Genomic DNA, 12,759 nt, shown 5'->3' with positions numbered 1-12,759 from the left:
CTTAGTCCCAAAGAGTGTATCCACTTTTGTGCCAGTTCTTCTGCGAGAATTTCTGCGCTTTCTTCCCTGAACTTGCCACCCAGACTCCATGTCGATATCTGGGCTAGCGGCAGGCAGCAGAGCGATGGTTTCCACTTTGGAGATTTCAAGTTCCCCATTGAAAATAGAATTGTTGTCCGGGAACAAGTTTCCTTGCGTTCTTTTGATCTCATCATTCTCAGTGCAGTCTACAACTACGGCTGGCTTCATAGAAGAACCAGCCGAGGAGCCAAGCTTAGAGTCTGAGTTGAAAGAAAGAACGGAAGAAGCACCAGTGTCTCCGTCGGACAATTCCAAAAAGCTACCGTCGCTTGATGGAGAGAAGGCAGTGGAGGAGTCTGTTTCTGTGGCCTTTGAATATCTGGGATGAAAGGGAGCAGAGGCAGCAGCAATTTGAACAGAGATGAAATCAGAGGTAGTGTTTCCACTGCGAGTCTGAATCTCAGGTTCAGCCCCAAAGGGGCCAGAATAGTATTCTTCGATTTGAACAGCGTTCAAGTCCATGGTGGCAGATTCTGCCTGGACCGAGAGTTCAAGAGGGAGCACGACAAGAAAATAGCCTGAAAGGCAAAGCGCGGCGATTTCCGAAACGCAATTGATGAGTCTGAAGCAAAAAATCACTTGTGCAATCATGATGGAGCGTATGTTCGTGAAGAAGGGAGTGATGGAAGAGAGTTTGCAGAAGGTGAAGCGAACACCTGTTTATATAGAATAACTGACTTTTTGCAGTCGGCGGCCTAACAAAGTATGGCTGCGAAATCAGGCTACCGATTCGCGGATCGACATCTATGTCAAGTCGCACAAGTGGCGATTACATGAAAATCGAACAGCCATCATGCCATAGATTGCGCCCTCATAGCTAACAAAAACAAGGCCAAACAACTTCTTGAATTTGCCGAGATAAAGGCAAATTTATTATATTAAAATGTATCTGAATTTTTGAAAATTCTGAATTCCCATGACTATAAGCAGAGTTCCAATCTGCTTCTTCCCGATGGTATTAAGCATGCACTACACATGAAATACAGAGCACAATCAGCCACTAATTTGTTACCAATCTCCGTTCTCATGTGATCGAAGTATTGATTCTCAACGAAATTATTCGATCCATGAACTTCAAGCAATAATTGAAAAAAAAGTGGACGAGTCCGGATTTGAACCGGAGACCTTTCCCATGCTAAGGGAACGCGCTACCAACTGCGCCACACGCCCAACGATGTTAACTCAAAGTGCTGCAAAGTTGAAGAGCTTTAAACTCAGAGGATATTTAAAAACAACGTCTCTTTATTGACAGCTTCTAAGTATATCGATTTAAATACAATTGATATTCTCATATGGGGAGTAAAAAGTCGAAAATAATTCGAATTTCGATACTTGGTACGTAGCTGGGAGCTGTTTAAAGGATTTTTATATATATTACTTATATAGTTTTGCTCATTTATTTAAGTGGTTGACATTGGTTATGGTTGAAAGTCGTTTTGAGGGATCACATCCTCTTTGGGAGATTTCGTGAATTGGTACTCACGCCTACTCACTTCAGCCATTGTTGTGATCTATTATAGGTTTTTTTTATAGTATTCCGTTAGTGGTGGAGTTTTACGTTTCTCCAATCACCCCCTATGATATGATGTTTTTTTTAAAAAAAATAAAAAACTGAAAAAAAAGCGTAACAAGAAAGACATCCTAACCTTCTCTATTCACAGATGACAGTGAACAGAATGATCCTAGGTTCAAAAGAAAGTGAATAAATAAATAAGTATGACAGACAGCTGGTTTTAGTTAACAAACTTCATTGAATGAATAAAAGATATTCCTCCATCAGCTCCGAAATTTGCATAGTTTATGTGGTCTTCTGTCGTATTCAATGCACTTTCCAAACATCGCAGGTTTTGCACAGCTTCAGGATTCCAGATTACAAGCGGCTGCAGATAAGCTGCCACTGCAGACTGACCACTGAAGAATATAAAATGTCTCTTTTGTGGAGAAATGATATAAATACTTTTCAACGCTGGAGAGTGGGACTTCACTGGGCTACCACTAGTGTTGCTCCGCTAGAGCTCATATACTGTAGTTTATCAACTTTCGAATGTCAATTACTTAATACGTTTGAGAAGTTGGATTCTGGTTCCAAGACTATTTTTATTAATAAACAAGTTGTATGTATTTTGCAATGCACACCACACGGAATCTCAGCCCATTTGAATCGCACATCTTGAAAATGTATAGAATTCATTCCGCGAGCGTCAGTGGGAAGAAAGAAGGCTGAGCCCAGCAAATGGGTCGTATACACAATGAACAATGGTCGAAAAACTTGCCACTTTTGTTTATATAATCATACCTGTCTGAGCCCAGAGCTTCATGTCTAAATACCGGCAATTGAAAGCTATTTTTGCCAACTCTGTCCAGGAAATATCTATGAAAGATATGCTGCTAGCGGTAGCGAGACTGCACATAAGGACAAGCCGGCTTTTTATAGACTTACGCCTGCTGTGTGTACAGTATTGAACGCCTCATCATTATGATTCTCCTCACCAGAGACCAGCGGGTAGTCACTAATTGTCAATGTTTTTGGATTCAGCAGAGCGTCGAGTCTGACAAATTTGCAGCAGTCTCAAAGAGCACACATCACCCAAACAAAACTCGCTTGCCCCCTAACCTCCTGTATGGCTGGGCGAAGCTTATTTGTTTTTGTCCAAAAGTAGCCATGTGGTTGCACACACTGGGCCAGTATTTCGAAAAAGCACGTCACGTGCACCTCCAATGTTTGTCCCATTTCTCCAGGGTCAACATAGAATCTTGAGAGTGGAACCTGGCTCGTGTTGCCCTGGTGTCACTCAATTTACAGCCAATGCCCCGACCGGTTCCAAAAGGACTTGCCGCCGATGAGCGCTCACGTGATGTTTGTTTACCCAACTGAGTCTTCCATTTCCACCGACCTGTGTGCTGGTGCTTATTTGTCCTGCACGCAAGTGCCCACGCAGTGAGCCAGACCTTCCTAAAAATAGGATTCCGAACACTATTTTCATTCCAAAAAAACCCCACCAAAAACTCCAAAATGTACGGTATCAAGATCTCCACTTTGCTTGCACTTGCTGTCGCCATTCCTCAGGTTGTTGCCACTCCCCCAGCATGCTTGTTGGCATGTGTGGCCCAAGTCCAGAAGGAGTCCTCGTGTTCTGGCTTGAACGATTTGACGTGCCTTTGTTCGGTCGAATACAGTGCCATCGAGTCTTGCTTGGATCTGATTTGCCCCAACGACAATGCCGACACTGCTAAGGACTCTCTTTCTGACTCCTGCAGCGGCTACATGTCGTCGGCTGTTTTCTCGTCGTCTTCCAGCGCTATTCCATCGTCTTCCAGCGCTGCTTCGTCGTCTTCCAGCGCTGTGACCTCCTCCTCCAGCGCTGTTTCGTCGTCCTCCAGCGCTGTTTCGTCGTCCTCCAGCGCCGCAGCTTCCTCTACGATCGCTTCTTCGTCGCCCGTCGCTTCCTCTAGCGCCCCCTCGAGTGCTTCTTCCGAGGCCTCCTCTCTCGTTTCCACAGCTGCCTCGTCCGAGGAATCCACTGTCTCAGAGACGTCTTCTGTTGCTCCAACTTTGGTATCCAGCGTCGTTTCGACAAGCACCGAGACCAGCTCCTCGAGCTCGCTGTCACCTTCTGTGACAGTCTCTGCAGGTGCCAACGGTGCCAAGTCCTTCGGTGCTGCCGCTGCCGCTGTCGTGGGTCTTGCGGGTGCATTGTTGTAAACTAAATAGCATTTTGCTTTAGATCTTTACTTCGTGGTATTATACCCACACAAAGCCAGTAGTCACGAGCCGCGGCCTGGCGTTCTTATGTTAATAAACTGATTTCTTCAAGTCACGCGTTCTCTGACGAGCGTCATATCTGATCGTTGGTCATTCGAGTGCTCTGCTGTATATATGCATCTCCGTGTAATTTGTTCGTTGTAGCGTGGCCTGAGAAATTTCGTCTTTAGTTTGTTCTATTATGGAGTTTGTTCTATTATGGGACGGAATACGAAACCACTGCTTGGTGGGTGAAACATATAATTTGTTTAAGCCAGCAGGTACCATTTGTTGGAGTTTATGGAGCAGAGGACTTAACGGCGCATATTTGAGCCGATCCGAAATTTGACGTGTTTTCATGGGCAAGGGGCATTGTCTTTATGTCTTGAGCACTTAAGACAGGTCTGGTGACGACTGCAACCTCCCTGTAGGATCCAGTGACGTGAGCTGCACGGCCTCCCAAAACGCACAGTATTTGAGTCATCCGAGTAAGTTAACTGATTTGCGGGTTTCTATTGTACGAGGCTTCTAAAATTACTTGGATGAATCAGTAGCCACATCAGCAGTATCATCCGGATGGACCGAGCGTGTGCCAACAGCTCATGTACTCTAAAATGTTGTGTTTAGTCCAGTCGAGTCCACAAAGATAAACAAGCGAATCCGCCTTTTTTTAAGGAGGCTTCGAGCTAATACAAACGGCCAGGGAAGAAAAGGCCTCTCCTTTCCTATTGTCAATTCGCGGCACTCGCATGGGGAGATCGAAATGCCGTGTATTGCGGGGCCTGGAACGCCAGCCCCATGTTCGTTTGATTTTTTGATGCATGATAACTAAATATCTCTATTGATGCAGAGCCCGTGGATATCGCCTTGACCGAGAGCTGTAAACAGAAGATCTTCGGGTGGAGCTATTATTACTAATTTCGCAGGAACCTGTATAGGTAGGAGAGATTGTTGTATGTGCTCACGATAGTGTCACGGGAGACGACACTTTAGATGAATGGTCGTACCCAAGAATTTTACGACTTCCCATAAGCTCATTTAATGCCGATCCATGTAATGCCAACATGATGCCAACATGCCAACATGATGCCAACATGCCGAGAGGTATTCTCCCCTTCTCTAGTACAATCCAAAGATATAAGGGTTTTTTTCCCTGGGGCTGCATATCACTAAGCATCGCCGTTTTCGGCTGCTCTCGTCTACAGAACTACGGCATTGCACAATTGTCTTGCGTCAAGAACGTGTCAGAGTCCCTAACAATACATCGCATACTATACGCTGAGGGTGCGGGTCCGGAGAGTCCCGAGAAACATCAAGCGCATAGAAAGGCTAGGCTGGAAAGCCTAAAATGCTTCCAAAAAGCTTTGAGACACCGACAAGAACGCTCCCATATCAAGTGCTCAATGGGCCTGGAAAACGAGCCCAAGTCACTGAAAAGAAACAAACAAACAAAAAAATAAACAAACATAAAAATAAACAAACATAAAAATAAACAAACATAAAAATAAACAAACAAAAGAATAAACAAACAAGAAAGAAGACAAGACCCGACGTACCCTCAAAGGCGGCCGGGGCCCTATATGCACCCCGCCCATTCTCGCAGTCTTATCTCGCCCGGCAACCCCGCGCTTCCGTCGGAAAAGCCGGTCCAGCCTCACTAGTCGTGCTCTTATATAAGTCTCCAGACCCAGGCATAAAACACGTTCAAGCACCCGCCATCCAGATCTGAGCCCAGCCCCTGCATTGAGTCCATCATCCAGAAACGGCCGACTCCACCACAAGTTTTCTCCAAGCTCGCAGACCCGATTACTGGTTCCTAGATGAGCTCCACCTCTTCAGCTCAGTATACCCTCTACCATGCCACGTTGGTGCACACGCCCAAGCTCGGCCAGATCGAGATTTTGCCCGATTCGTTGGTGGGGGTCGAAAGCGGGGGCAAGATCGCCTATCTCGATTCCTTCGGCCCCGCCAAAAAGGATATCCATGGCTCAGCCTGTGCCTATTTCCGCACCATCGCCAACCACGACTTCACCTTTGTGGACTACTCCGGAAGCACGTGCACGTTTTTATTCCCCGGCTTCATAGACACACACATCCACGCGTCGCAGTACCCGAACGTGGGCATCGGCTCGGAGTTGCCCTTGCTCGAGTGGCTCAAAGACTACACGTTTGCACTCGAAAGCAAGTTCTGCGGCAATCAGCAAGACCGGCTCCGGTTTGCAAGGGAGATCTACTCCAAAGTCATCGACAAAACATTGACCAACGGCACCACCTGTGCGTCGTACTTTACCACGGTAGACACGGAGACCACCAAAGTGTTTGCCGACTTACTTGCACAAAAAGGCCAGCGAGGCATGGTGGGCAAGGTATGCATGGACTACAACCAGCCCTTTCCCAGCTACGCCGAGCCGGCGGCAGAGTGCCTTGCAGGCATGCACGAGCTTATCGACCACTGCGAGAAAATCAACGACAACGGCCAGCCACAGGGTGCTTTGCCGATGGTGAAGCCCATAGTCACCCCGCGATTTGCACCCGTGTGCCTGCGGGACCTCATGGCCCAGTTGGGCCTGCTCTCCCGCGAGAAGGGCCTCCCTGTGCAAACGCACATCTCGGAAAACATCGACGAGATCAAGTTGGTCAGGGAAATCTTTCCGGAGTGCGCTAACTATACCTCTGTTTACGATACACACGGCTTGCTCGGGCCCTCGACCATCTTGGCCCACGCCGTTTATTTGGATGACCAGGAGCGCCAGATCATCAAGCAGAAACAGTGCTCCATCAGCCACTGCCCTACGTCGAACTCTTTCATCACCAGTGGTGAAGCACCGGTAAGAGAATATCTCTACGAGGACCAAATCAACGTATCTTTGGGCACCGACCTCTCGGGGGGCTACGAACAGTCCATTTTGGGCGTAGCCAAGAACCTGGTGATGGTGTCCCACCACTTGACGATGGGCAGCGAAAAAGACCACAAGCTCAGTGTGGCAGATGCTCTATATATGGCGACGATGGGGGGCGCCAAGGCTTGTAATTTGGAGCTGAGCCTCGGCAGCTTTGCCAAAGGCAAATACTTTGACGCGCAACTTATCGACGTGCACAGTGTCAACTCGAATATCGACGTGTTTGACTTTCAAACCCCGGTGTTGGGAGAGGAAGACTACGAGAAAAAGATGGTTCTGTTGGTGCACAGGTGGCTATTTTCAGGAGACGACAGGAATTGTGTCAAGGTCTGGTGCAATGGGAAGTTGGTGGTGGACAAGGCTGACCCTTGGATTTATATATAGTGTATGTATTGGGGGTATCATGCAAGTCATGGTGTATTCTGGAAGCCAGTAAATTGGGTGCAAGACCTGAGCCGTGTAGTTATTGAGAAGGTAAGTGTTTTGTTTTGCAGAAGATAAGCCCAGTCATCCTACAATTTCGAGAGGAGGAGGACAGAAGGCCACAGCCAGTATGGTACAAGTGTATCCATGTGAGAATAGTAGACGGGCTTGTCATCAACGTCCTATTTTGGAATTCGAAACACGTCTAATTTCGTTACCGCAAATATCAACTGTGTGTCTCATTTTGCTAAAGACTCCTGAAATTTTTCGAAGAGTGTACAGCTGATGGGGACTATAATCTTTAGAAGCACCGAGTCTAGCATATTTGGAACTTATGGGTTGGTATTTACCAAAAAGTCAATCCACTAGTTATTGGAAACCGCTGAAAACTTGGTTGAGTTTATTTGGAGTAGTGGCTATCACCCATGACCAAAAAAAGTAGTTAGCAATCCGGGCATAGACAATCTATGAAAAAAGAGCTAGAAGATCGGTGTGCTTTGCTTAAAAATTCCACATAATTTTAAGCTAAAAAATTGACTCGCTGCTCACATTGTTTCAACTGCTATTATTACCCCAAAACTTGCTCCCTCGAGAACCCGAATGACTTCTAGTATGGCCTGAAAATCAGTTAAGTAAATTTTCAAAAGTGAAATTCAGTCGTGGTTTTCAAATAATAAAAAGAGCTTAGCTGCCATACATTTTACCAATCAAGTTCACCTCCAAGGGAATGGCCCCAGCATCCACAAGTCTTCTGAACGTGAATACAAGGATCTCAACTCACGATAGAGAATTCGCAAATTAGAATAACTTAGTAAGTACTTCTCGTATCGCTTATTTTGGTAGTATCATATTGCAAAATCACTTCTAGGCCTCTTTTCATTTTTCTTCTTGGTGACAGTTTTCTGGCTCGTAGCTGAAATTGAAGTCTTTCAATTTCCAAAAACTGCATCAACTCTGTAAGGCTCCTACATTCCCAACAACGCAACCTCTTCCGCAGGGAGACCTGCAACGTTCTCACATATACAACACCAAATTATGCAAGAACATACATAATTCTACAGGCTACATAAAACCAAAAATTATAAGGGGGTTATAAAGCCATGAGATATTTCTTAGTCGATAGACTTGTATCTAGCCAGAGACTCAGATCAAGGGTCGCGAAAAATATATGACAAGCTAGCAGATGTTATGCTCAGCACCGGCTTTGTGTTGGATATAGCCATAAATTGAGGCGCTGTCTCTCCCAACTCAGTTTTATCTCCCACCACCTTTCTTCTTCTCGAACTTAGATCACTGGAAGACTCTGACTCAAGACTATTCAAGTGAACACTATAATCGACAACAAGAAACACCCCACCCACCCCTCCGGACTTTTTTTGACTTTGAACCAATGACTGTTTCATTCGAATCAAGTTCTGCTTTCGTGGGCTCCTCTGAGCTCACCATGCCAACCATTCCCACCGGCGCCAACCAACCAGCTGACACTCGCAGCTGGTATGAGAGACACGCCAAGGGAACCGTTGGATCTTTTTTTGGCTGCAAAGAAAGATCTCACCCCATTGATGGATATGCTTCAGTGTACGCTGAATTGATTGCCGCCAAGGGTGCCTGGCTGGTCCAAGCCTCCACTACTACTAAAGGTAGTGTGGAGGAGGTATCGGCCAAGAAGCCTGACAAGGTTTCCGAAGCCATTGCAATCGACTTGAAGGGAGAAACCCCAGCTCAAGTCGATTCTTTGGAAATTGGCGCCACCCAAGCTCCATGTAGCTTGGCTGGTGCTGGTGCACAAATCAGTGTACAATGCGGAGAGCCAGTGGCCCCAGAATTGGGCGCGGCCCCATGCATGGGGCCAGAAGTGGCTGCGGCAGTCCCGGAAATGGCTGCAAAATCCGGGCCAAAAGATGCGAATTTTGCCCCAGAGAAGGGGGCGGCCCCGAAAAAACATGGGCCTAAACTGAAGAAGCGGGCCCGCGCCATGCGGAAAGCTCGCCGCGTGGCCAAAAAATTAAAAAAATTAGTGGGGGTAAAAGAACCCCAAGGGATAAACTTTGGAAAGGACAAGAGAACTTTGAGCAAGAAGGATTTGGGGAAAAGAGTCTTTGTTCCCTCTGATCCCAATTTGCCTTTGTTTGATCAATGGTTGGACAACACTGTGGGGCCGCTTATCGATGTGGTTTCCATGCTGCCAGAGGAGCTCGCCGCGGGTCAGGTAGAGTTTTATGATGGACAATATGAGTTTTTTGATGAACAATGCGAGGACTACGAATACCACAATGGACTTGCCCCCACTTCTATTCAAAGCGAGGCAAATTTTGGCATTCGTGAGAAACTCAACCGGAGTCGCTTCAAGATGAAAATTGGCGTCAAGACGGTTCTTAGAAAGACTCCAAAATGGCCCCAGAAGTTCCGGGCCGCTATCAAGGATGGAAATGGCTGGCGTTCTTTTTTTCCTGACAGATACTTGCCAAAGCCCCGGGACTGGAGCGAGTTCTTTTCTGACGACGGAAGATCAAATTATGATCTGGAGTGGCCTTATGATTTCAATCCGGTAATCTACTACCATGTCGAGAATTTCTTGAAGGCCAGCAAAAATGGGGCTACCGAGTCGGGGAGTATTGGCTTGGCAGAATTAAAGGAAGCCCCCAATTCGAATTCCCAAGTGGGCTTGGAAAAGACAGCAAGCACTCAACCTCAAACTGAAACTCAGGGTAAACAGGAAGTCACTCAGGGATCCCCTTGCAATTCCGAACAAACGGCCATTCCCATTATTAAAGGCGCAGATTTGGGAATTGATGAAGGGGCAAGCATGAAAACTGCCGCAGATAATGAATCAATTGGATACTCCGGTTGCTATGCTTCAGAAAAAGTCTTTACCAATGAATTGACTTCTTTTACTAGAGCCGCTTCATTCCCAAGTGAGATAATTTCTGCTGATGAGTTTCTGCCAAAAGAATTCAGGCTTAAAAGCAAGGAAAGCACTCTTGAAAGAAAAGACGTGAGTGCGATTCCAAAATCACCCCTGAGGACTAGGATGTCTTTGATTTCTCCATTTTTAGTGGAAACGTTTGACACCACATGTGTTTTGACTGAAAAGCCTGGTTACCTAATGGAAAATCTGGATGCCAAGACATCAGGAAATCCAACGTTGGAGATCAGGACACGACCCAGGTCTCCTAAAGCTGCCGTCAGTTTGCCAAAATCCGAGGGGGGACTGGAATCTCGCACTGTCAAAGGCCCATCAAAGACATTTTCCCTTTTGTCAAAGATCTTTTCTCCTAAAGCTGCTAAAGTTTGTGACGAGGCGAGAAAAAATGATGGAGAATTGATCAGTTCCTCCGTCAAGTCTCAGACGCCCAATACGGACACCAAGATTATTGCAGCAGGCCACCTGAACTCAAAGAAATATGAGCTCGTGGCAAAGGAAGATAGGCAGGCTGATAATCGTTGCTCCAATATCATTGCTGGTGTTCTGAGCTCAAGCGACCCTGTCGTCAGAAGCTTGATTTTCGAAAATGTGGATAAAAGTGAGGTTATTGAGGCAATCTATACTAAACCAATTCATGTTGTTCGCAAGTCTGACACGCCAATTGCAAATGGTATGGTTCAGAAGTATGTTGAAAATATCAAAGCAGGCAAGCAAGACGAATTCACCTATGATGGCATCGACAACTCTGAAAGAGAATTCAAAGAGGGAAGCTTTTCTGGAGATGGTATTTTGAAAGAAGAAACCAACTTTCCTGGAAATCTGTGCTCTCTTGAGATGTTAAAAGAGACTGCAAATTTTGAGGGTAGTAAAAGACTTGTTTCCGTGGGCACTTCTCAATCGGAGAGACTTTTTGAGTTTGAGCGTCAAAGCATGGACTCAAATCATAGGCAGAAAGAAAGTCTTTCTAATGCCGAGGAGATTGAAAGTCTCAAACATCTTTCTTTTGAGGACTTGACAAAGACGTTCAACGGTTCCGCCTACAATCCTGTGACTAAGAGTGAAACTTACTCGCAAACCAAAGAAGCTTCTGATTTGTCGGCGGATGCGGAAGTACCGAAAAATGTATCTACTCTTCTTTTGGACCATGCTTCTTCCGAAAGATTAGATAACACAAAGCTTGTTTGGAAAGTCTCAGAATCGAGCCGTGCTTTGTCGCCACAAATTCCAGAAATGCAGAACTGTGATGCTGGGAATCAGGAAGCTACAGTTCAATCAATTGATGTCACCTCCGCGCCAAACTTTGGAACATTGAGATCTTTGGCCTTGCCCAAAAAGTCCCATTGGAATGATGTCCCATCCGATGCAGAAAATATATTGATCACTTCAGAGTCGGGCACTTTGAGACCAATAATGAAAGGAAAGGCTCCAAAAAAACCAAGAGCCATTATCAATGTTGTTCTCTCGACCCCAGAACTACCTAATGAGGCGTCATCTTCTTCGACGTCAGTTGCAAATACTGGAGCAAAATCTGAAGAGACTCCCCATCTGAACCCTCTGATTAGTATTCAGAATATGTCTCTATGGCTGACTCTCTTTCCAGATGGGGAACTGAGATCTGGAGGGGAGATTCTTTTTGAAGATGACAACCTTGCAATTATTTGTGAAGCCACGCGGAAAATACCTGTCGTGGGTGATATCCATCTCTTGGTTTCCGAAGATGAAATTAATTCAACCCCGGCCAAGAAAAATGAACTCAACGCTGGACGGTTTGAAAGGCTTCTCTGCGAAGAAGAATACAAGAGCTTGGAGAGTGACTTGTGGAAGAAGTTGGATATGTGTAGGGCAGCTAGAAGCAGCCTCAAAGGCCAGTATGATTTGAAAAAGATCAAGAAGTTGGCTCTCCAATTTTCTGAGTGCTTCAGGTTCACTCGGGAGAATTTTTCTGACGTTCCCAGAACGCAGATTAGTGAATATGTTGGCTGGTTGACTGGGCTCAGAAGAGACATTGACTCAGCTTTTCATCTTGTTTGCACAGCTGGTGTGATGATTGGAAATGTGATCCGGACCATCAAAAAATGCGATACCTCTAAAGAGGTTTTAGATAAAGTGGAAGAGGATTTGGGTCAGATTTTGGCTCTTCTCCCTGAAGCTTTTATGGTCATGGATGATGTCCAAGATGCGATTCTACTGAAGAACAGAGACTTTTCAGACTTTGTCTCTACCATGATGCATACGATTCAAGTTGCAATGATCAGCAGCTTGGATATCTCGGACATCTACAAGGATCTTTGCACGATCAATTTGAAAGAGACTGTTGACAAGAAGGCGCTTCATGAACAAAGTGGATACAACGACTTTTTGAAGAGCATGAATTGGTTGACTGCGAGAAAGAACGTTGAGTTCGATTTCATTTTGAGTAATTCCTTCAGCGACTTGCAAAAGACACACGACATTGTGAGTGCCTGTCGTGAAAGTGTGGACACGCTTATCAAAGATATAGTAGTGAAGGTCGCCAATTATAGAGCTGACCGTGGATGAACAAAAAAATAATAAGAATAAAGAAAGGAAAGGACAAAAAATGATTGTCGGAGGTTTGTTTGAACACTAGAAGAGAGCGTTCTTGGAACAAACAAAAAAAAAAAAAAAAAAAAAAAAAAAAAAAAAAAAAAAAAAAAAAAAAAAAAAAA

General features: G+C 45.5%; 3 protein-coding genes and 1 non-coding gene across 4 annotated transcripts; 3 read left to right on the top strand and 1 right to left on the bottom strand.

Annotated features, from left to right (window-relative positions):
- Window positions 1-1,178: 1,178 nt before the first annotated feature.
- On the bottom strand, window positions 1,179-1,251 carry METBIDRAFT_t5. Its single transcript has one exon. It is a non-coding gene; the product is annotated as a tRNA-Ala (tRNA).
- Window positions 1,252-2,967: 1,716 nt separating this feature from the next.
- SSR1 (Ssr1p) lies at window positions 2,968-3,890 on the top strand. Its single transcript, XM_018859411.1, has 2 exons — window positions 2,968-3,671; window positions 3,794-3,890. The coding sequence occupies exons 1-2, from the start codon at window positions 3,095-3,097 to the stop codon at window positions 3,844-3,846; spliced, it is 630 nt and encodes a 209-aa protein (XP_018713452.1). The 5' UTR covers window positions 2,968-3,094; the 3' UTR covers window positions 3,847-3,890.
- Window positions 3,891-5,432: 1,542 nt separating this feature from the next.
- Window positions 5,433-7,197, top strand: METBIDRAFT_29523 (guanine deaminase). Its single transcript, XM_018855425.1, has one exon. It carries the CDS (start codon window positions 5,644-5,646, stop codon window positions 7,105-7,107), a length of 1,464 nt encoding a protein of 487 aa, XP_018713451.1. The 5' UTR covers window positions 5,433-5,643; the 3' UTR covers window positions 7,108-7,197.
- A 5,194-nt stretch (window positions 7,198-12,391) lies between these two features.
- METBIDRAFT_29522 (uncharacterized protein) lies at window positions 12,392-12,651 on the top strand. The gene has a single exon (XM_018855424.1). It carries the CDS (start codon window positions 12,440-12,442, stop codon window positions 12,608-12,610), a length of 171 nt encoding a protein of 56 aa, XP_018713450.1. The 5' UTR covers window positions 12,392-12,439; the 3' UTR covers window positions 12,611-12,651.
- The last annotated feature ends 108 nt before the right edge of the window (window positions 12,652-12,759 follow it).

The sequence above is a fragment of the Metschnikowia bicuspidata genome (genome assembly GCF_001664035.1).
Source record: "Metschnikowia bicuspidata var. bicuspidata NRRL YB-4993 chromosome Unknown METBIscaffold_1, whole genome shotgun sequence".
Classification (NCBI taxonomy): domain Eukaryota; kingdom Fungi; phylum Ascomycota; class Pichiomycetes; order Serinales; family Metschnikowiaceae; genus Metschnikowia; species Metschnikowia bicuspidata.
Note: the sequence above shows the minus strand (reverse complement) of the source record. Positions and strands in the feature narration are given on the sequence as shown.